At 48.2% G+C, this 22,929-nt stretch overlaps 1 protein-coding gene across 3 annotated transcripts in view; it reads right to left on the reverse strand.

Annotated features, from left to right (window-relative positions):
• Positions 1-22,929, reverse strand: part of MYO16 (myosin XVI) — a 468,341-nt gene that overhangs the window by 214,753 nt on the left and 230,659 nt on the right. For all 3 annotated transcript variants that reach the window (XM_089693597.1, XM_089693596.1, XM_089693595.1), the window contains exons 6-7: positions 19,252-19,376; positions 924-1,049 (exon numbers count right to left, since the gene is read on the reverse strand). In XM_089693597.1, the coding sequence (XP_089549723.1) occupies positions 924-1,049; positions 19,252-19,376 (251 nt within the window). The remainder of the gene's footprint in view (positions 1-923; positions 1,050-19,251; positions 19,377-22,929) is intronic.

Raw genomic sequence — 22,929 nt, forward strand, 5'->3', positions numbered from 1 at the left:
TATAAAACTGTACAATTTAACTTAGTGTTATTAAAAAACGAATGTGCTTAATAGAGACCAATTTTATCTAAACTGGCATCTTAAATGTTATGCCAACCAGGGGCAGACTGACCATTCAAGCACTGCCCGAGGGCCCAGGGTCAGTAGGGGGCTCCATGAGATGCCCCTGGTACCTTTCATTGGCTTTTTCATAGGCTTTTTTGAGTTTGGGCAAGGACACAGGGGCCCCATGATCCCCTATTGCCCGGGGGCCCCATGAGTTGTCAGTCCGCCCCTGATGCCAACCCATACAAAAGTCTATAACCTTACAACTGCAATTTACACTTTTCATATTGGATATGCTACATAACCAACACATGGAGCAGTTACCTAAGATCTTTTAGGCCTTGTTCCCACCATGCATGCAAAAAAACTAATGGAAAACCCTGCATATTTCACTTGCAGAGACATGAGTTTACATCAGTTTTCATGCGCGTATCAGTGAGTTTTTATGTTAGTTGACATCAGTTTTCATGCGCGTCTTTTATGTGCCATTTTCACAGCACCATATTAATGTCACATCACATTTTTTCCATGCAGAAAACTGCATACACATTGCAGATTCCTGCACAGAAAAAATCTGCATGTAACCCCAGTGTTGTGAACAAGGCACATAGAAAACAATTGTTTTCTTTGAGCCCTTGCAGAGTTCTTGCAGAAAAACTGACATCGTTGCACATGGTGTGAACAAGACCTTAATGCCAAAGGTGAGCTTCCAAGGATGCATCATGGACTTTGCACATAATCAAGGCATTTGCAATCACATTACTGTGTAAGAGCTTGCAACTTTTTTTTTAACTATTTGACCAATTAGGACTTTGTTATTAATTATATAAAGTGCCACAGCCAAAAGGAAGATCTATGGGGTGATTTCAACACATTACCTGTCCATATTTTGCAGCCAAATGAAGAGGAGTCCAGTATTGGTTATCCTGAGCATCTGGATCAGCATTGTGCTCTAATAACTTGCAAGCCACATCCTTATAGCCACCAGCACAGGCTATGTGAAGCTGTTGAAACATGCATGGTAGTTATAACAAATTTATTTTACATAGGTATATGAATTAAAATTTACAGACCAAAAAAATACCCCTGCAAAAGCTGTTAACATAGTAACACAGGTAGGTGTCTACTTCACTCACCTGCTTAGTAAAATAAAACTCTTGTCCATATATCAATAACAACTCCTGGACGGCCTCATGCATGCTTGAGCTCACAAAAATGCTGCTTTTACAGACATTTGAGAATTTTTTTCTCTGCCTCTAAACTTCCCTCCAAGTTTTTTTGTGGGGTTTGTTTACTAAAGCTGGAGAATGCAAAATCAGGCTCACTTCTGCATTGAAACCAATCAGCTACCAGGTTTGATTGTCAAAGCTCCACCCAAAAGTGGAAGTTCCACTTTAAGGCTTCATCCCCTGCTCCCCATTAAGGATTGGCACCTTTGGGGAGCAGAGGAGGTACTCGACTTTGACAGGTAACCACTCTAATTTCCACTGCGATCGCCTAGGTGATCAGAAGAGGAAGTTGTCTTCCCCTCTCCGTATTCTTCTGGGACACATGACAGGTCCCAGAAGACTACAGGACCATTCACAAAGAGCAACACTACTCGTGCATGCGCAGTGGGCACCCAGCTGTGAAGCTGCAAGCTGTCACAGCCGGGTGCCCACACTGAAGATGCCGGTGCTGTATACACAGGATGTCCGGTGAACCTGGCCGGAGTGAGAACACCGCAGGATTAAGGGATAGGCAAGTGTCCGCTTTTTTTTTTAAGTCAGCAGCTACAGTTTTTATAGCTGCTGACTTTCATTTTTTTTTAAATTTTGACTGCCACTCTGCTTTAATTGAACAAGATGAGGTTAGCAGCTGACTGGTTTTTATGCAGAAGTGCACCTGATTTTGCACTCTCCAGCTTTAGTAAATAAACCCCAATGTGTCCCTGCATACTATAGGAATTTACAGGAGTTTTGAAGCAAAAAAAAAACACTTGTGTGTTCAAGAGCGAAGCGTCTGGTAGAAAAAATGCCTAACGTGGCTAAATGTGTCTTAATGCGCATTAATGCTAGGCGCTTTTAGCCCTTGAATGGTTTTGGGGGGGGGGGGTTTATTTCAATGGCCAGAATAAATTCATATTCTGGCCAATGATTAGTAAATTCCTAAGCACTTGACGTGCCTAAACATTTTTTTAAAAAACACGGCTTAGGAGTGTTTTTGCACCTGCTTTTCTCCTGTCAGTAAAAAAGCGTTTAGAAGACCCAAGTGTGCATGAACTCCTAAGGGCTTGTTCACACTTGACTACTTCCCAAAGACCCATAGTGTTTGACAGGTGTTAGACAGATGTTTGGGGAGCATGCTCCTCAAATGCTCCCCAAACACTCCTCAAACACCTATAGGTGTTTTTGAGGCGTTTTCAAGCGTTAAAACTGCACCACAAATGCCTATAATGAAGTTAATGGTATTAATGCCCGCAAGTGCCTCGCAAATGCCAGGTATTTAAGGAGCGTCACCATAGATTCGAATGGAAGGCGGTGAAAGGCTTCAACTCTTCCTGACTCAACATGAGATGTCAGTTTTGCCGCGACGCTAACGCTTCAGTGTGAACAGCACTGTGTGCTGCAATGTGTATAATTTTCATAGGCATTTGAGGAGCGTTAACACCCCTCAAATGCCTGCAAAACACCTGCTTGCAAAGCTAGTGTGAACATAGCCGTAGGGCTTGTTCATAGTTGACTTCTTCCCAAACGCCCCTATAGCATTTGACATGCGTTAGACAGGTGTTTGGGGAGTGTTTTTAATGCTCCCCAAATGCCTTATGTGAGGTATTGAGGCATTTTATAGGCGTTTTCCAAGCCTTAAAACCACATCACAAATGCCTAAAAGAAAGTTAATGGTAGTAATTAGAGATGAGCGAAGAAATGAAAAATTCGATTCGACTGATTCGGCGAATTCGTGGACAATATTCGATTCGAGTCGAATAAATTCGCTGTGAATTTAACTTAAAAAAGGGTGTTTCTAGGCTTCAGAGAGACTTAATATTAGTGCAGAACACTGTACCTTTAATTTAAATGCCCTTGGAGTCTGCTGGGGAAGAGAAATAATACTGTCTGTCAGTATGACATGCAGATGAGTGCCGTCGATCTTAGAATCACTGCACACTTCACTCCTTTGGCCAGTCACGGGGCCAAAACCAGTGTTTGGAGCCACAGTGTGGCGGTGGAGGCAGCAGCAATGGGAGGCCATACAGCAACCTATGACAAAATGGAAACCAGCAGGAGCGTGAGGAGACCTGAAAGTGGCACATGGCAGAGTGGGAGCAATGGGAGGCGGTACAGGGACCCAGGTCACACTATGGGCCCAGCAGCAGCGTGACCAGGCGGTACGGGGGCCCATGGCCGATATGGGGCTTGGTGGCACCTATGGAAGGCCTGTAATCTGCCAGCAACCTATGACAAAATGGACAACCGCAGGAGTGTGAGGAGATTTCAAAGTGGCACATGGCAGAGTGGAAGCAATGGAAGGCCGTACAGGGACCCAGGTCACACTGTGGGACCAGCATCAGCGTGAACAGGCGGTACGGGGGCCCATGGCCGATTTGACCTCATTCATCCCATAGTCCTGCCGACTCACGAATAGCGTGGCCTCCTCAAAGGGCCTGAGCAAGCGCAGGTGTCACACATGAGCTGCCAATGGCTGACATCTAAGTTACACAGGGAGTACCTTTATCCGCTTTTAACATCAGGAAATCTGTGATGGCCTTTAGCTGTTCGTAAAGGCGGTCTAACATATGTAGGGTTGAATTCCACCTTGTTGCAACGTCACAGCATGAGGAGTCGGTACGGGGGCCCATGGCAGATTACATGTCTGGCAGCAGCTATGTGAGGCCCGTAATCTGCCTGCACCCTATGTCAAAAAATTTAACACACCAGCAGTGTGAAGAGACCTGAAAGTGGCACATGGCAGCAGAGTGTGGCGATGGAGACAGCAGCAATGGGAGGCCGTACAGGGACCCATGAGAGACTCTAGACTTGGCAGCAGCATGAGGAGGCGGTATATAGGGGCCCATGGCAGATTAGGGGCCTGGCAGCAGCTATGTGAGGCCCGTAATCTGCCTGCACCCTATGTCAAAAAATTTAACACACCAGCAGTGTGAAGAGACCTGAAAGTGGCACATGGCAGCAGAGTGTGGCGATGGAGACAGCAGCAATGGGAGGCCATACAGGGACCCATGACAGACTCTGGACTTGGCAGCAGCATGAGGAGGCGGTATATAGGGGCCCATGGCAGATTAGGGGCCTGGCAGCAGCTATGTGAGGCCCGTAATCTGCCTGCACCCTATGTCAAAAAATTTAACACACCAGCAGTGTGAAGAGACCTGAAAGTGGCACATGGCAGCAGAGTGTGGCGATGGAGACAGCAGCAATGGGAGGCCGTACAGGGACCCATGAGAGACTCTAGACTTGGCAGCAGCATGAGGAGGCGGTATATAGGGGCCCATGGCAGATTAGGGGCCTGGCAGCAGCTATGTGAGGCCCGTAATCTGCCTGCACCCTATGTCAAAAAATTTAACACACCAGCAGTGTGTGAGGAGACCTGAAAGTGGCACATGGCAGAGTGTGGCGATGGAGACAGCAGCAATGGGAGGCCGTACAGGGACCCATGAGAGACTCTGGACCTGGCAGCAGCATGAGGAAGCGGTATATAGGGGCCTATGGCAGATTAGGGGCCTGGCAGCAGCTATAGGAGGCCCATAATCTGCCAGCACCCTATGTCAAAAAATTCTACACACCAGCAGTGTGTGAGGAGACCTGAAAGTGGCACATGGCAGAGTGTGGCGATGGAGACAGCAGCAATGGGAGGCCGTACAGGGACCCATGAGAGACTCTGGACCTGGCAGCAGCATGAGGAGGCGGTATATAGGGGCCTATGGCAGATTAGGGGCCTGGCAGCAGCTATAGGAGGCCCATAATCTGCCAGCACCCTATGTCAAAAAATTCTACACACCAGCAGTGTGAGGAGACCTGAAAGTGGCACATGGCAGCAGAGTGTGGCGATGGAGACAGCAGCAATGGGAGGCCGTACAGGGACCCATGACAGACTCTAGACTTGGCAGCAGCATGAGGAGGCGGTATATAGGGGCCCATGGCAGATTAGGGGCCTGGCAGCAGCTATGTGAGGCCCGTAATCTGCCTGCACCCTATGTCAAAAAATTTAACACACCAGCAGTGTGAAGAGACCTGAAAGTGGCACATGGCAGCAGAGTGTGGCGATGGAGACAGCAGCAATGGGAGGCCATACAGGGACCCATGACAGACTCTGGACTTGGCAGCAGCATGAGGAGGCGGTATATAGGGGCCCATGGCAGATTAGGGGCCTGGCAGCAGCTATGTGAGGCCCGTAATCTGCCTGCACCCTATGTCAAAAAATTTAACACACCAGCAGTGTGAAGAGACCTGAAAGTGGCACATGGCAGCAGAGTGTGGCGATGGAGACAGCAGCAATGGGAGGCCGTACAGGGACCCATGAGAGACTCTAGACTTGGCAGCAGCATGAGGAGGCGGTATATAGGGGCCCATGGCAGATTAGGGGCCTGGCAGCAGCTATGTGAGGCCCGTAATCTGCCTGCACCCTATGTCAAAAAATTTAACACACCAGCAGTGTGAAGAGACCTGAAAGTGGCACATGGCAGCAGAGTGTGGCGATGGAGACAGCAGCAATGGGAGGCCATACAGGGACCCATGACAGACTCTGGACTTGGCAGCAGCATGAGGAGGCGGTATATAGGGGCCCATGGCAGATTAGGGGCCTGGCAGCAGCTATGTGAGGCCCGTAATCTGCCTGCACCCTATGTCAAAAAATTTAACACACCAGCAGTGTGAAGAGACCTGAAAGTGGCACATGGCAGCAGAGTGTGGCGATGGAGACAGCAGCAATGGGAGGCCGTACAGGGACCCATGAGAGACTCTAGACTTGGCAGCAGCATGAGGAGGCGGTATATAGGGGCCCATGGCAGATTAGGGGCCTGGCAGCAGCTATGTGAGGCCCGTAATCTGCCTGCACCCTATGTCAAAAAATTAAACACACCAGCAGTGTGAAGAGACCTGAAAGTGGCACATGGCAGCAGAGTGTGGCGATGGAGACAGCAGCAATGGGAGGCCGTACAGGGACCCATGAGAGACTCTAGACTTGGCAGCAGCATGAGGAGGCGGTATATAGGGGCCCATGGCAGATTAGGGGCCTGGCAGCAGCTATGTGAGGCCCGTAATCTGCCTGCACCCTATGTCAAAAAATTTAACACACCAGCAGTGTGAAGAGACCTGAAAGTGGCACATGGCAGCAGAGTGTGGCGATGGAGACAGCAGCAATGGGAGGCCATACAGGGACCCATGACAGACTCTGGACTTGGCAGCAGCATGAGGAGGCGGTATATAGGGGCCCATGGCAGATTAGGGGCCTGGCAGCAGCTATGTGAGGCCCGTAATCTGCCTGCACCCTATGTCAAAAAATTTAACACACCAGCAGTGTGAAGAGACCTGAAAGTGGCACATGGCAGCAGAGTGTGGCGATGGAGACAGCAGCAATGGGAGGCCGTACAGGGACCCATGAGAGACTCTAGACTTGGCAGCAGCATGAGGAGGCGGTATATAGGGGCCCATGGCAGATTAGGGGCCTGGCAGCAGCTATGTGAGGCCCGTAATCTGCCTGCACCCTATGTCAAAAAATTTAACACACCAGCAGTGTGTGAGGAGACCTGAAAGTGGCACATGGCAGAGTGTGGCGATGGAGACAGCAGCAATGGGAGGCCGTACAGGGACCCATGAGAGACTCTGGACCTGGCAGCAGCATGAGGAAGCGGTATATAGGGGCCTATGGCAGATTAGGGGCCTGGCAGCAGCTATAGGAGGCCCATAATCTGCCAGCACCCTATGTCAAAAAATTCTACACACCAGCAGTGTGTGAGGAGACCTGAAAGTGGCACATGGCAGAGTGTGGCGATGGAGACAGCAGCAATGGGAGGCCGTACAGGGACCCATGAGAGACTCTGGACCTGGCAGCAGCATGAGGAGGCGGTATATAGGGGCCTATGGCAGATTAGGGGCCTGGCAGCAGCTATAGGAGGCCCATAATCTGCCAGCACCCTATGTCAAAAAATTCTACACACCAGCAGTGTGAGGAGACCTGAAAGTGGCACATGGCAGCAGAGTGTGGCGATGGAGACAGCAGCAATGGGAGGCCGTACAGGGACCCATGACAGACTCTAGACTTGGCAGCAGCATGAGGAGGCGGTATATAGGGGCCCATGGCAGATTAGGGGCCTGGCAGCAGCTATGTGAGGCCCGTAATCTGCCTGCACCCTATGTCAAAAAATTTAACACACCAGCAGTGTGAAGAGACCTGAAAGTGGCACATGGCAGCAGAGTGTGGCGATGGAGACAGCAGCAATGGGAGGCCATACAGGGACCCATGACAGACTCTGGACTTGGCAGCAGCATGAGGAGGCGGTATATAGGGGCCCATGGCAGATTAGGGGCCTGGCAGCAGCTATGTGAGGCCCGTAATCTGCCTGCACCCTATGTCAAAAAATTTAACACACCAGCAGTGTGAAGAGACCTGAAAGTGGCACATGGCAGCAGAGTGTGGCGATGGAGACAGCAGCAATGGGAGGCCGTACAGGGACCCATGAGAGACTCTAGACTTGGCAGCAGCATGAGGAGGCGGTATATAGGGGCCCATGGCAGATTAGGGGCCTGGCAGCAGCTATGTGAGGCCCGTAATCTGCCTGCACCCTATGTCAAAAAATTTAACACACCAGCAGTGTGAAGAGACCTGAAAGTGGCACATGGCAGCAGAGTGTGGCGATGGAGACAGCAGCAATGGGAGGCCATACAGGGACCCATGACAGACTCTGGACTTGGCAGCAGCATGAGGAGGCGGTATATAGGGGCCCATGGCAGATTAGGGGCCTGGCAGCAGCTATGTGAGGCCCGTAATCTGCCTGCACCCTATGTCAAAAAATTTAACACACCAGCAGTGTGAAGAGACCTGAAAGTGGCACATGGCAGCAGAGTGTGGCGATGGAGACAGCAGCAATGGGAGGCCGTACAGGGACCCATGAGAGACTCTAGACTTGGCAGCAGCATGAGGAGGCGGTATATAGGGGCCCATGGCAGATTAGGGGCCTGGCAGCAGCTATGTGAGGCCCGTAATCTGCCTGCACCCTATGTCAAAAAATTTAACACACCAGCAGTGTGTGAGGAGACCTGAAAGTGGCACATGGCAGAGTGTGGCGATGGAGACAGCAGCAATGGGAGGCCGTACAGGGACCCATGAGAGACTCTGGACCTGGCAGCAGCATGAGGAAGCGGTATATAGGGGCCTATGGCAGATTAGGGGCCTGGCAGCAGCTATAGGAGGCCCATAATCTGCCAGCACCCTATGTCAAAAAATTCTACACACCAGCAGTGTGTGAGGAGACCTGAAAGTGGCACATGGCAGAGTGTGGCGATGGAGACAGCAGCAATGGGAGGCCGTACAGGGACCCATGAGAGACTCTGGACCTGGCAGCAGCATGAGGAGGCGGTATATAGGGGCCTATGGCAGATTAGGGGCCTGGCAGCAGCTATAGGAGGCCCATAATCTGCCAGCACCCTATGTCAAAAAATTCTACACACCAGCAGTGTGAGGAGACCTGAAAGTGGCACATGGCAGCAGAGTGTGGCGATGGAGACAGCAGCAATGGGAGGCCGTACAGGGACCCATGAGAGACTCTAGACTTGGCAGCAGCATGAGGAGGCGGTATATAGGGGCCCATGGCAGATTAGGGGCCTGGCAGCAGCTATAGGAGGCACATAATCTGCCAGCACCCTATGTCAAAAAATTCTACACACCAGCAGTGTGAGGAGACCTGAAAGTGGCACATGGCAGCAGAGTGTGGCGATGGAGACAGCAGCAATGGGAGGCCGTACAGGGACCCATGAGAGACTCTAGACTTGGCAGCAGCATGAGGAGGCGGTATATAGGGGCCCATGGCAGATTAGGGGCCTGGCAGCAGCTATGTGAGGCCCGTAATCTGCCTGCACCCTATGTCAAAAAATTTAACACACCAGCAGTGTGAAGAGACCTGAAAGTGGCACATGGCAGCAGAGTGTGGCGATGGAGACAGCAGCAATGGGAGGCCGTACAGGGACCCATGACAGACTCTAGACTTGGCAGCAGCATGAGGAGGCGGTATATAGGGGCCCATGGCAGATTAGGGGCCTGGCAGCAGCTATGTGAGGCCCGTAATCTGCCTGCACCCTATGTCAAAAAATTTAACACACCAGCAGTGTGAAGAGACCTGAAAGTGGCACATGGCAGCAGAGTGTGGCGATGGAGACAGCAGCAATGGGAGGCCGTACAGGGACCCATGAGAGACTCTGGACTTGGCAGCAGCATGAGGAGGCGGTATATAGGGGCCCATGGCAGATTAGGGGCCTGGCAGCAGCTATGTGAGGCCCGTAATCTGCCTGCACCCTATGTCAAAAAATTTAACACACCAGCAGTGTGAAGAGACCTGAAAGTGGCACATGGCAGCAGAGTGTGGCGATGGAGACAGCAGCAATGGGAGGCCGTACAGGGACCCATGAGAGACTCTGGACTTGGCAGCAGCATGAGGAGGCGGTATATAGGGGCCCATGGCAGATTAGGGGCCTGGCAGCAGCTATGTGAGGCCCGTTATCTTGCAGCACCCTATGTCAAAAAATTAAACACACCAGCAGTGTGAAGAGACCTGAAAGTGGCACATGGCAGCAGAGTGTGGCGATGGAGACAGCAGCAATGGGAGGCCGTACAGGGACCCATGAGAGACTCTAGACTTGGCAGCAGCATGAGGAGGCGGTATATAGGGGCCCATGGCAGATTAGGGGCCTGGCAGCAGCTATGTGAGACCCGTAATCTGCCTGCACCCTATGTCAAAAAATTTAACACACCAGCAGTGTGAAGAGACCTGAAAGTGGCACATGGCAGCAGAGTGTGGCGATGGAGACAGCAGCAATGGGAGGCCGTACAGGGACCCATGAGAGACTCTAGACTTGGCAGCAGCATGAGGAGGCGGTATATAGGGGCCCATGGCAGATTAGGGGCCTGGCAGCAGCTATGTGAGGCCCGTAATCTGCCTGCACCCTATGTCAAAAAATTTAACACACCAGCAGTGTGAAGAGACCTGAAAGTGGCACATGGCAGCAGAGTGTGGCGATGGAGACAGCAGCAATGGGAGGCCGTACAGGGACCCATGAGAGACTCTAGACTTGGCAGCAGCATGAGGAGGCGGTTTATAGGGGCCCATGGCAGATTAGGGGCCTGGCAGCAGCTATGTGAGGCCCGTAATCTGCCTGCACCCTATGTCAAAAAATTAAACACACCAGCAGTGTGAAGAGACCTGAAAGTGGCACATGGCAGCAGAGTGTGGCGATGGAGACAGCAGCAATGGGAGGCCGTACAGGGACCCATGAGAGACTCTGGACCTAGCAGCAGCATGAGGAGGCGGTATATAGGGGCCTATGGCAGATTAGGGGCCTGGCAGCAGCTATGTGAGGCCCGTAATCTGCCAGCACCCTATGTCAAAAAATTAAACACACCAGCAGTGTGAGGAGACCTGAAAGTGGCACATGTTTGAGGCATGATTCATGGCGGATTTAGTCAGTTGTGTCAGGAACTGGTGGTTTGAAATCCAGACTAATCCACGCCTGATTCATTTTCACAAACGTGAGTCTCTCCACACTTTGGGTGGACAGTCGTGTCCTCCGCGGAGTTACAATACCTCCTGCCGCACTAAACACGCGCTCCGATGCCACGCTACTGGCCGGGCATGACAGCCTTTCAAGGGCAAATTCAGCTAGTTGGGGCCAAAGGTCAAGTTTCGTTGCCCAGTAGTCAAGGGGATTGTCTACCTCGGTTGGCAGGGTGCTGTCCAAGTAGGCCCAAGCCTGTTGTTTGAGCTCCTGCTCCAGGTCCACCTGATGCTGCTGCTGCTGCTGCGGCTGGTTAGTAGTTTCCTCACTGCGCTGGTGAAGAAAGCTACTCATCATCGACTGCAGACTGAGGCAGCCACTGCTGGTGGAGCTGCCACTGCTCCTACCACCCCACCCCTCCCCTGCTGCCATGCCAGCGGAACGCGAGCGCACAGGGCCCACAGTGTCTGAGGATGGACGTTGGCGCACAAAGGCAGAGACCAACTGACTACATAGGTGGTTTTTATAGTACGTAATTTTGGCCTCCCTCTCAGCAGGTGTGAAAAAGGCCACCATTTTGGACCGGTAGCGAGGGTCCAACAAGGTGGACAGCCAAAAGTCATCCCTCTGTCTGATGGTTATTATTCGGCTGTCGCTACGCAAGCAACCGAGCATGCTATGGGCCATTTGTGCCAAGGAATGCGAGGGACTCCCTGCCTCCATCTCCACAGCATACTGCCACGGTGCGTCTGGGTCCTCTGTCTCCTCCTCCTCCTCCTCTACCAGATGCTCCTGCTCCTCCACTCCTGTCCGCTGAGTGGAAAAACCACCCATTTCACTCAATAATTCCTGAGCACAAATGTCCTCCTCTACCTCCTCCTCTTCTTCCTGTCCTGCCCCCACAGGGGTCATGTGGCGTTGAGATCTGTGCGCCACGTCTACCGCACCCTGACCAGCCATTGTTAACAGCATTTGTTCCAGGACGTGCAACAGAGGAATGACGTCGTTCATCCCATAGTCCTGCCGACTCACGAATAGCGTGGCCTCCTCAAAGGGCCTGAGCAAGCGGCAGGTGTCACGCATGAGCTGCCAATGGCTGACATCTAAGTTACACAGGGGAGTACCTTTATCCGCTTGTAACATCAGGAAATCGGTGATGGCCTTTCGCTGCTCGTAAAGGCGGTCTAACATGTGTAGGGTTGAATTCCACCTTGTTGCAACGTCGCAGATCAGGCGATGCTGTGGAATTCCGTTCTGCCGCTGCAGCTCAATGAGGGTGTTCTTTGCGGTGTAGGAATGGCTGAAATGCATGCACAGTTTACGTGACATTTTAAGGATGTCTTGCAGTGGGATGGTGGATTTTAGGAACCGCTTGACAACCAGATTGAACACGTGAGCCATGCATGGCGCATGGCACAACCTTCCTTGACGCAGAGCAGACACCATGTTCTTTCCGTTGTCAGTCAACATGGTTCCGATTTTTAGTTTGCGCGGAGACAGCCATCTGTCGATTTCTCTGTTCATTACACTCAGCAGTTCCTCCCCTGTGTGACTACGTTCGCCAAGGCATACCAGGTGCAGCACAGCGTGACACCGTTGCGCCCTGCACATGTGATATGCCGGTCGGGTAATGGGACTTGGCACGGGGGTGGCGGCTGAGGACACGGCGGAAAAAGAGGTGGTAGAGGCGGACATGCTTGCTGGACCAAGGACGTGCAAACGTGGAGGCAAAAGCGTCGTGACCTGTCCAAGTTGCTGGTGCGGCTGTGCCGGCACCACGTTCACCCAGTGGGCCGTAAATGACATGTACTGTCCCTGACCGTAGTTACAGCTCCACACGTCGGCGCTGCCGTGCACTTTGGCAGAGACCGACATGCTCAAAGACTGGCCCACCATCTCTTCTACATGTGAATGCAGGGCTGGCACTGCCTTTTGGGCAAAGAAATGACGGCTTGGCACTCTCCACCGCGGCGCGGCACAAGCCATCATTTCTCGGAAAGGTGCTGAGTCCACCAGTTGGAAAGGGAGGGACTGCAGCACCAGCAACTTGGACAGGAGGACGTTCAGCTTTTGCACCGTCGGGTGCGTGCTCGCAAACTGTTGTCTCTTGGATACGGATTCCAAGAAAGACTGTTGACGGAATCCGAGAAGAGGAGTAGCAGGAGAAGGAGCATCTGAACGAGCGGAAGATGCCAATGAGCGACAACTCCCCTCAGCAGAGGTGTTGGAGCCTTGACTGGCTGATAGAGGGCGATTGACGACGTCGGGTGACGGAGCAAGTAACGGAGCGGGTGATGGAGCGGGGGCTGGGGCAGGCAGAACCGCCGTATGTTTATCACGGTTTTCCCAGGCCACCGAATGGTGACGCTGCATATGCTGACGCAACGCTGTAGTCCCAACATGGGCCCCCTGGCCACGCTTGCATTTCTGGCCACATAGTCGACATACGGCTACGTTTACTTCCTCGGGCGGCTTGAGGAAAAATTGCCACACCACCGAGTAGGAAACTTTGCCCCCGCTACTCTTCACTGGCTGACTGCTACTTCCTCCGTGCGCAACGGCACCACTACTGGCCGTGGTGGTAGGCTGCAGTGGAGCTGGTGCTCTACTCCGTGGACGTTTGGCTCCACTGACACTGATGCGACCCTGCTGCTGTCTCCTGGGCAACCCACCGACTGTTTTGCTCGCTGCCAAGCTGCCACCCTCTTCTCCTGATGATGCGGAAGAAATTGCCTGATGACGACGAGGCTGCCAAGTGCGATCAACCTCCTCATCATCAAGTAGGGTCTCCGCCTCACTACTAGCCCCCTCGGCTGCGTCTGGGTCAGGAGACAGACCTGTCTCTAGACCGGCTACCGAGCCACTCTCCTTGCCAGTACTTGTTCGCTTGGCTGCTGAAAAGGCCGATGTCTCCCCCCGTTCCTGACCGCCCTCTGTTAGCTCTTCCTCACTGTACAGTGGGGCTGAGCCCACAGCATGCGATACTTCGCTTGGTGAGGGAACAGCAAAGGACAGGGGCAGGTAGAGGACACGTGATTTCAGTGGGCTTGGTCCCGGGCCATGCCAACTAACGGTTGTGTCTGACGTACCCACCGACCGTTGGCTGTAGGTGTCAGAGGTGACCTGGGAAGAGGAAGACGACCGAGCCAACCAATCAATGACGGCAGGGTTGTCGGTGGAGACACGACCGCTGGATGACACCGGGAGCACTGGCCTCTGGCTGCGAATACTGCTGCCTCGACCCCTTCCTCTGCTGCCACGTCTGCTCGCTCCTAAAACATTGCCTCCTCTGCCACTCCTCTGCATGTTGTCTGACATACTATTTAATTCAACGATTAGGTGTCCCTGAGTAACAATTCTCTGGCACTCAGTAACAATTCTGTCTGTCCCTGAGTATGAATTCTGTGGCCCTGAGTAACAATTATGTGTCTGTGCGAGTAACAATTCTGTGTCTGTGCGAGTAACAATTCTGTGTCTGTGCAAGTAACAATTTTGTGTCTGTGCGAGTAACAATTCTTTGGCACTCAGTAACAATTCTGTCTGTCCCTGAGTAACAATTCTCTGGCACTCAGTAACAATTCTGTCTGTCCCTGAGTATGAATTCTGTGGCCCTGAGTAACAATTCTGTGTCTGTGCGAGTAACAATTCTGTGTCTGTGCAAGTAACAATTTTGTGTCTGTGCGAGTAACAATTCTCTGGCACTCAGTAACAATTCTGTCTGTCCCTGAGTAACAATTCTCTGGCACTCAGTAACAATTCTGTCTGTCCCTGAGTATGAATTCTGTGGCCCTGAGTAACAATTCTGTGTCTGTGCGAGTAACAATTCTGTGTCTGTGCAAGTAACAATTTTGTGTCTGTGCGAGTAACAATTCTCTGGCACTCAGTAACAATTCTGTCTGTCCCTGAGTAACAATTCTCTGGCACTCAGTAACAATTCTGTCTGTCCCTGAGTAACAATTCTCTGGCACTCAGTAACAATTCTGTCTATCCCTGAGTATGAATTCTGTGGCCCTGAGTAACAATTCTGTGTCTGTGCGAGTAACAATTCTGTGTCTGTGCAAGTAACAATTTTGTGTCTGTGCGAGTAACAATTCTCTGGCACTCAGTAACAATTCTGTCTGTCCCTGAGTAACAATTCTCTGGCACTCAGTAACAATTCTGTCTGTCCCTGAGTAACAATTCTCTGGCACTCAGTAACAATTCTGTCTGTCCCTGAGTATGAATTCTGTGGCCCTGAGTAACAATTCTGTGTCTGTGCGAGTAACAATTCTGTGTCTGTGCAAGTAACAATTTTGTGTCTGTGCGAGTAACAATTCTCTGGCACTCAGTAACAATTCTGTCTGTCCCTGAGTAACAATTCTCTGGCACTCAGTAACAATTCTGTCTGTCCCTGAGTAACAATTCTCTGGCACTCAGTAACAATTCTGTCTATCCCTGAGTATGAATTCTGTGGCCCTGAGTAACAATTCTGTGTCTGTGCGAGTAACAATTCTGTGTCTGTGCAAGTAACAATTTTGTGTCTGTGCGAGTAACAATTCTCTGGCACTCAGTAACAATTCTGTCTGTCCCTGAGTAACAATTCTCTGGCACTCAGTAACAATTCTGTCTGTCCCTGAGTAACAATTCTCTGGCACTCAGTAACAATTCTGTCTATCCCTGAGTATGAATTCTGTGGCCCTGAGTAACAATTCTGTGTCTGTGCGAGTAACAATTCTGTGTCTGTGCAAGTAACAATTTTGTGTCTGTGCGAGTAACAATTCTCTGGCACTCAGTAACAATTCTGTCTGTCCCTGAGTAACAATTCTCTGGCACTCAGTAACAATTCTGTCTGTCCCTGAGTAACAATTCTCTGGCACTCAGTAACAATTCTGTCTGTCCCTGAGTAACAATTCTCTGGCACTCAGTAACAATTCTGTCTGTCCCTGAGTAACAATTCTCTGGCACTCAGTAACAATTCTGTCTGTCCCTGAGTATGAATTCTGTGGCCCTGAGTAACAATTCTGTGTCTGTGCGAGTAACAATTCTGTGTCTGTGCAAGTAACAATTTTGTGTCTGTGCGAGTAACAAATCTCTGGCACTCAGTAACAATTCTGTCTGTCCCTGAGTAACAATTCTCTGGCACTCAGTAACAATTCTGTCTGTCCCTGAGTAACAATTCTCTGGCACTCAGTAACAATTCTGTCTGTCCCTGAGTATGAATTCTGTGGCCCTGAGTAACAATTCTGTGTCTGTGCGAGTAACAATTCTGTGTCTGTGCAAGTAACAATTTTGTGTCTGTGCGAGTAACAATTCTCTGGCACTCAGTAACAATTCTGTCTGTCCCTGAGTAACAATTCTCTGGCACTCAGTAACAATTCTGTCTGTCCCTGAGTAACAATTCTCTGGCACTCAGTAACAATTCTGTCTATCCCTGAGTATGAATTCTGTGGCCCTGAGTAACAATTCTGTGTCTGTGCGAGTAACAATTCTGTGTCTGTGCAAGTAACAATTTTGTGTCTGTGCGAGTAACAATTCTCTGGCACTCAGTAACAATTCTGTCTGTCCCTGAGTAACAATTCTCTGGCACTCAGTAACAATTCTGTCTGTCCCTGAGTAACAATTCTCTGGCACTCAGTAACAATTCTGTCTATCCCTGAGTATGAATTCTGTGGCCCTGAGTAACAATTCTGTGTCTGTGCGAGTAACAATTCTGTGTCTGTGCAAGTAACAATTTTGTGTCTGTGCGAGTAACAATTCTCTGGCACTCAGTAACAATTCTGTCTGTCCCTGAGTAACAATTCTCTGGCACTCAGTAACAATTCTGTCTGTCCCTGAGTAACAATTCTCTGGCACTCAGTAACAATTCTGTCTGTCCCTGAGTAACAATTCTCTGGCACTCAGTAACAATTCTGTCTGTCCCTGAGTAACAATTCTCTGGCACTCAGTAACAATTCTGTCTGTCCCTGAGTATGAATTCTGTGGCCCTGAGTAACAATTCTGTGTCTGTGCGAGTAACAATTCTGTGTCTGTGCAAGTAACAATTTTGTGTCTGTGCGAGTAACAATTCTCTGGCACTCAGTAACAATTCTGTCTGTCCCTGAGTAACAATTCTCTGGCACTCAGTAACAATTCTGTCTGTCCCTGAGTAACAATTCTCTGGCACTCAGTAACAATTCTGTCTGTCCCTGAGTAACAATTCTCTGGCACTCAGTAACAATTCTGTCTGTCCCTGAGTAACAATTCTCTGGCACTCAGTAACAATTCTGTCTGTCCCTGAGTATGAATTCTGTGGCCCTGAGTAACAATTCTGTGTCTGTGCGAGTAACAATTCTGTGTCTGTGCAAGTAACAATTTTGTGTCTGTGCGAGTAACAATTCTCTGGCACTCAGTAACAATTCTGTCTGTCCCTGAGTAACAATTCTCTGGCACTCAGTAACAATTCTGTCTGTCCCTGAGTAACAATTCTCTGGCACTCAGTAACAATTCTGTCTATCCCTGAGTATGAATTCTGTGGCCCTGAGTAACAATTCTGTGTCTGTGCGAGTAACAATTCTGTGTCTGTGCAAGTAACAATTTTGTGTCTGTGCGAGTAACAATTCTCTGGCACTCAGTAACAATTCTGTCTGTCCCTGAGTAACAATTCTCTGGCACTCAGTAACAATTCTGTCTGTCCCTGAGTAACAATTCTGTCTGTCCCTGAGAATGAATTCTGTGGCCCTAAGAATTCTCTGGCACTCAGTAACAATTCTGTCTGTCCCTGAGTAACAATTCTCTGGCACTCAGTAACAATTCTGTCTGTCCCTGAGTAAAAATTCTGTGGCCCTAATAACGTTTCTGTGGCCCTAAGTAACAATTCTCTGGCACTGAGTAACAATTCTGTCTGTCCCTGAGTATGAATTCTGTGGCCCTAACTAGCGTTTCTTTGTCCCTAAATAACGATTCTGTGGCCCTCATTAACAAGTCTGTGTCCCTGAGTAATGGTTCTCTGTCCCTAAGTAACTTCTCTCTGTCCCCAATTCTCGTTTCTGTGGCCCTAACTCTGTCCCTGTCCCTAGTACAGAGCGGTCTGCCTCTGTTCAATGACTGCAGGCAAATGAAGATTTCCAAAATGGCCGCTATATATACCTCGACCATTACACAGTGCTGGCTGGCTGGCTGCTGATTGGCTGATGCGATCACATGTCGTTGAGGAATGCATTATGGGGCAGCGCGCCTTGTCTGCGCGCCTTCCCCGACATCCCCGCTCCGTCGCCGCACATGTCAGCCGCCATTTTCGGAAAAATTTCGATTCGCGCGTCCGAATTAGGCTGTTTTTCGGATTCGGCACGAATCGAAATTTTTCCGATATTCGACTCGAATTCCACTTCGGATACTTCGATTCGCTCATCTCTAGTAGTAATGCCCCGCAAACGCCTCGCAAAGACCTGAAAAACTTCTGCCAGGCATTTGAGGAGTATCACCATAAACTTGGGAGAATGGGAGACGTTAAAAGGCTTCAACTCCTCCTGACTAGACATCAGGCGTCAACTAATGCTTCAGTGTGAACAGCACTATGTGCTGCCACGTGTATAATTTTCATAGGCGTTTGAGGAGCATTAAAAACATCTCTCAAATGCCTGGAAAATGCCTGCTTACAATGCTAGTGTGAACTGAACCTTAGTGTGATTTTTTTCAGATAAAGTATTGATAACATCGATCTGCTGTTCCTGCACTGGAATACTATATTTACCAGATTTTACTATTTACTATATTTTATTATTTACTATATTTTACTATCAGATGATGCTGCAATTGAAACTGGTAATTGTAGCTCTTATACTGTATATGATATAATCCAAGAGCTATGAGAATATGGGCCCCATCATGTTATTGTATACTAGCAGGGTTTTCTTTATGGGCTGGAAATCCCCATTATCCGATATAATGCACACTTCTACCTATATGCGTGGCTTTCTTAATCCTTCAGTGTAACTGGTACATTAAACCAATTACTTCAATTGAATTTGTATAAGCACTTAAAGACTAGCAGTTGAATCCAATATACGGACACTACTGTTGGCTAAGATGGTATTACTGTGAAATGCAGACTCTAGTAATTTAACAGAGCAATTTAACAGACAGCAAATGTGACAAGCATTCTTATCCCATTGTTATAAATAGAGCTTTTTATTTTATCCACAGCCTGCGTGTACAGGAAAAGAACAGATGCTTATCCATTGCATGGTAGTTAGTTAAAATACCAATAACAGCTGTCCCAGCTCTCCAATGAAAAGCAGCACTGTAGGTAGAAACAATCTGCACAGAATGAGTAGTGGATGAACCAAGCACAACACCAGTTACAGCTTAGCTAACCCCATGCAGGACTCCCCTCTTACTGACGATTTCTTTTAAGTCTTAATACCGTGTGGGAGCTGAATTATTACACAAATTGCTACTTGATATGTGACAATGTCTAACAAAAAAGCAGTTTGATGAATATCAAGCTTCAGAAAGAAATTTTCATTTATACTGAATTTATAGAAAATCTTACAAGAGTCACGCCATCATCATTTTTCTCATTAACACTTCCTCCAACAGCCAGCAGCTGCTTCACATCAGATAACATCACTGCTGCTCTCTGGGTCCTTATCTGTCGCAATGAGGTCAGATCAACACCTACAGAAAAGAACAAGTACATATGATTCCAAGAGAATTGGGAAATAAATCCAATCAAATCTATAGCCTGGGTTTTAATGAAACTAAACTGGGGCATAGATTATATATAAAGGAAAGTCAGCGTTTATGAAACAACCTGACCAACAGAGGTTTTGTCATATATACATTTATCCAACATACTACGTTAATGCATAGTTGTAATTACAGTTGCAAGAAAAAGTATGTGAACCCTTTGGGATTACGTGGAGTTTTGCATGAATTGGGCATAAAATGTGCTCTGAACGTCATCTAAGTCACAACAATAGAAGAACACAGTCTGCTGAACATAATACTACACAATCATTAGATGTTGCCATGGTTTAATTGCACATAACATGTAAACATTCACAGTGCAGGGAGGAAAAAGTATGTGAGGCCCTAGCTTAAAGACTTCTCCCAGAGCTAATTGGAGACAGGAGTGAGCCAACCTTGACTCCAATCAGTGTGATATTGGATGTGTTGCTGACAGCTGTCCTGCCTTTAAAAAACACACACCTGTTTTGGGTTTACTGGTTTCAATAAGCACTGTCTGATGTGAACTATGCCTCGCAGAAAAGAGCTCTCAGAAGACCTACGATCAAGAATTGATGACTTGCATGAAGCTGGAAAGGGTTACAAAAGTATCTCCAAAAGCCTTGATGTTCATGTGTCCATGGTAAGACAGACTATTTACAAATGGAGAAAGTTTAGCACTGTTGCTACTCTCCCTAGGCGTCATCGTCCTGTAAAAATGACTGCAAGAGCACAGCGCAGAATGCTGCATGAGATAAAGAAGAATCCCAGAGTGTCAGCTAAAGACCTACAGAAATCTCTGGCACATGCTAACATTTTTGTTGACACATCTACAATAAGGAAAACATTAAACAAGAATGGAGTACATGGGAGGACACCACGGAGGAAGCCATTGCTGTCCAAAAAGAATATTGCAGCACGTTTGAAGTTTGCAAAAGAGCAGCTGGATGTTCCACAGCACTACTGGCAAAATATACTGTGGACAGATGAAACCAAGATTGAGTTGTTTGGGAAGAACACACAACACTATGTGTGGAGAAAAAAAGGCACAGCACACCAACATCAAAACCTCATCCTCACTGTAAAACATGGCGGAGGGAGCATCATGGTTTGGGGTTGCTTTGTTGCCTCAGGGCCTGGACGGATTGTTGTCATTGATGGGAAAATGAATTCCAGAGTTTATCGAGACATTTTGCAGGAAAACGTACGAGCATCTGTCCGCCAACTGAAGCTCCGCAGAGGATGGGTGATGCAACAGGACAACGACCCAAAGCATACAAGTAATTCAACAAGACAATGGCTGCAACAGCACAGAATACGCCTTCTGGAGTGGCCCAGTCAGAGTCCTGACCTCAACCCGATTGAAATGCTGTGGCATGACCTTAAAAGAGCGATTCACACCAGACATCCCAAGAATATTGCTACACTGAAACAGTTTTGTGAAGAGGAGTGGTCCAAAATTACTCCAGATCATTGTGCAGGTCTGATCTGCAACTACAGGAAATGTTTGGTTGAGGTTATTGCTGCCAAAGGAGGGTCAACCAGTTATTAAGTCCAAAGGTTCACATACTTTTTCCTCCCTGCACTGTGAATGTTTACATGTTATGTGCAATTAAACCATGGCAACATCTAATATTTGTGTAGTATTATGTTCAGCAGACTGTGTTCTTCTATTGTTGTGACTTAGATGACGTTCAGAGCACATTTTATGCCCAATTCATGCAAAACTCCACGTAATCCCAAGGGGTTCACATACTTTTTCTTGCAACTGTAGGTCACCCATAAACATCAGATTATTGTTGCATGACGATCCCCCAGATCTTGACAGTTATGTCCACCAACTTGCTTTTGGTGCTAAACTTGTTGGCCAGATTGTATTTTTGGAGGGGCTGATAACCTATTGTTTCATTAAGATAGTGATAGTGATGATAGTGGAGTTTTCCATTGTCATAAGTATATATCAGTACATATATGTTGGGAGGGGGAGATGTACTTTGGAAGCCAGATAGTTTACTGACTGCCGTCGGGTGATAAAGCAGAACATAAATCTATGTGAGCAACACAAACTGAAAATACAATTTGATTCATTTTTAATATTCACAGCAAATCCACTCATCTATCCATGTCTCCATGCTATATTGTGTTGAGAAACCACTTTGAAAAAAAAAACCCTTGCATTTTAACCCTCTTGAGTAAGGGCAGATGATTCATGTAGCATTTACTATCTGGAATCCATCTGCTCATGCAGTCAGGAGGGTGTGCTTAGCTGAGTAAGCCTCTTCTCCTCTTCTTCAAATGAAAAGAAAAAAATGTCCTTGAAGAATCCTGGGATGTATGACATCAGTTTGACCTAGCCCAACGAGGCAACTGAAGAAATATAAATAGAAAGTTTATCTATCTATCTATCTATCTATCTATCTAAGGCTAGCAGCATAAGGATTAAAAATAGTTAATGTTGATTTAGAGAGTTTACTAAAACTTTAAGCATTACATATACAGTACCTCTAAATTATCAGTCAAAACAAAAGAGAAAGCTTTCGTCATGTTGAGCATTTACTACACATTAAAGGTAATCTAAACCTCAACTAGATGACATTTAGATAGTAAAAGCAATGTATACTAAACAATTATCTTTTCCCCATAAAATACAATGTTTTTTATCTTAGTGCTGCTGATATCATTTGGCCTCTTTTAGCCACTTTCTGACTAAATGATTTAGATCCTGGATTCACATTATTGCTTTTGACCGACTTAGTGTTGCTGATAATGGTGGACCATGCCTGTGCAGGGTGTGTCATGACTGCTTTAGATCACCACCATGGGCTCATGTGACAGGCAGAGTTGCCAACCATTCACTTATAGTTTATGCACTATTTGTTTAAAAAAAAAAACAAAAAAAAAGTTTTCTGTTGTCGTAAAAGTCTGTGGAATGGAGGAAACGTCTGTGAAAATCCAGATTTGTTTGGCAGCTGTAAGATGCAGAACTACATAAAGTCACTTTCCAGTACCCCTGGTCAGCATGAGCAGGAAGGGAGCTTTGTGATCACCTGCTCCACTTCCCTTTGACTCAGCCAATCGTGCTAGGTCCACTTTGTAACCCCACCCTCTTCCATTTCCACTATGTTTTGACTGCAGGCAGCCAGGGGCTAAAAGTTCCAGGGAGAAGCGACAGACACAAAATTGACTCCTAAGGCCCTCTAAGATCTCCATGGGAGTTGGCAATGGAAAAAACAGAAAGTTATGCATCTTTTGTTACAACATCAAGGTGTAAAGATCCTCAGCAGACAGGACACAAACTTCATGCATTCCTTTCTACTAGCATGCTTACAAGCCATTGAATGTAGCCGTATTAGTGCAATTGTCCATAATACATTTTTTGTTTGTACTAACATCCACATTTTCAGGACAAGCTTTCGGAGTATGTCCCCTTCTTCAAGGTCAAAGCAGTACATATAAGTAATGCTTGGACCTTGATGAAGTGGGTACACCCTGAAAGCATGTC

Source organism: Staurois parvus, unplaced genomic scaffold (assembly GCF_062004578.1).
Source record: "Staurois parvus isolate SC_StPar_1 unplaced genomic scaffold, SC_StPar_1.0 ptg000634l, whole genome shotgun sequence".
In the NCBI taxonomy this organism is placed as follows: Eukaryota; Metazoa; Chordata; class Amphibia; order Anura; family Ranidae; genus Staurois; species Staurois parvus.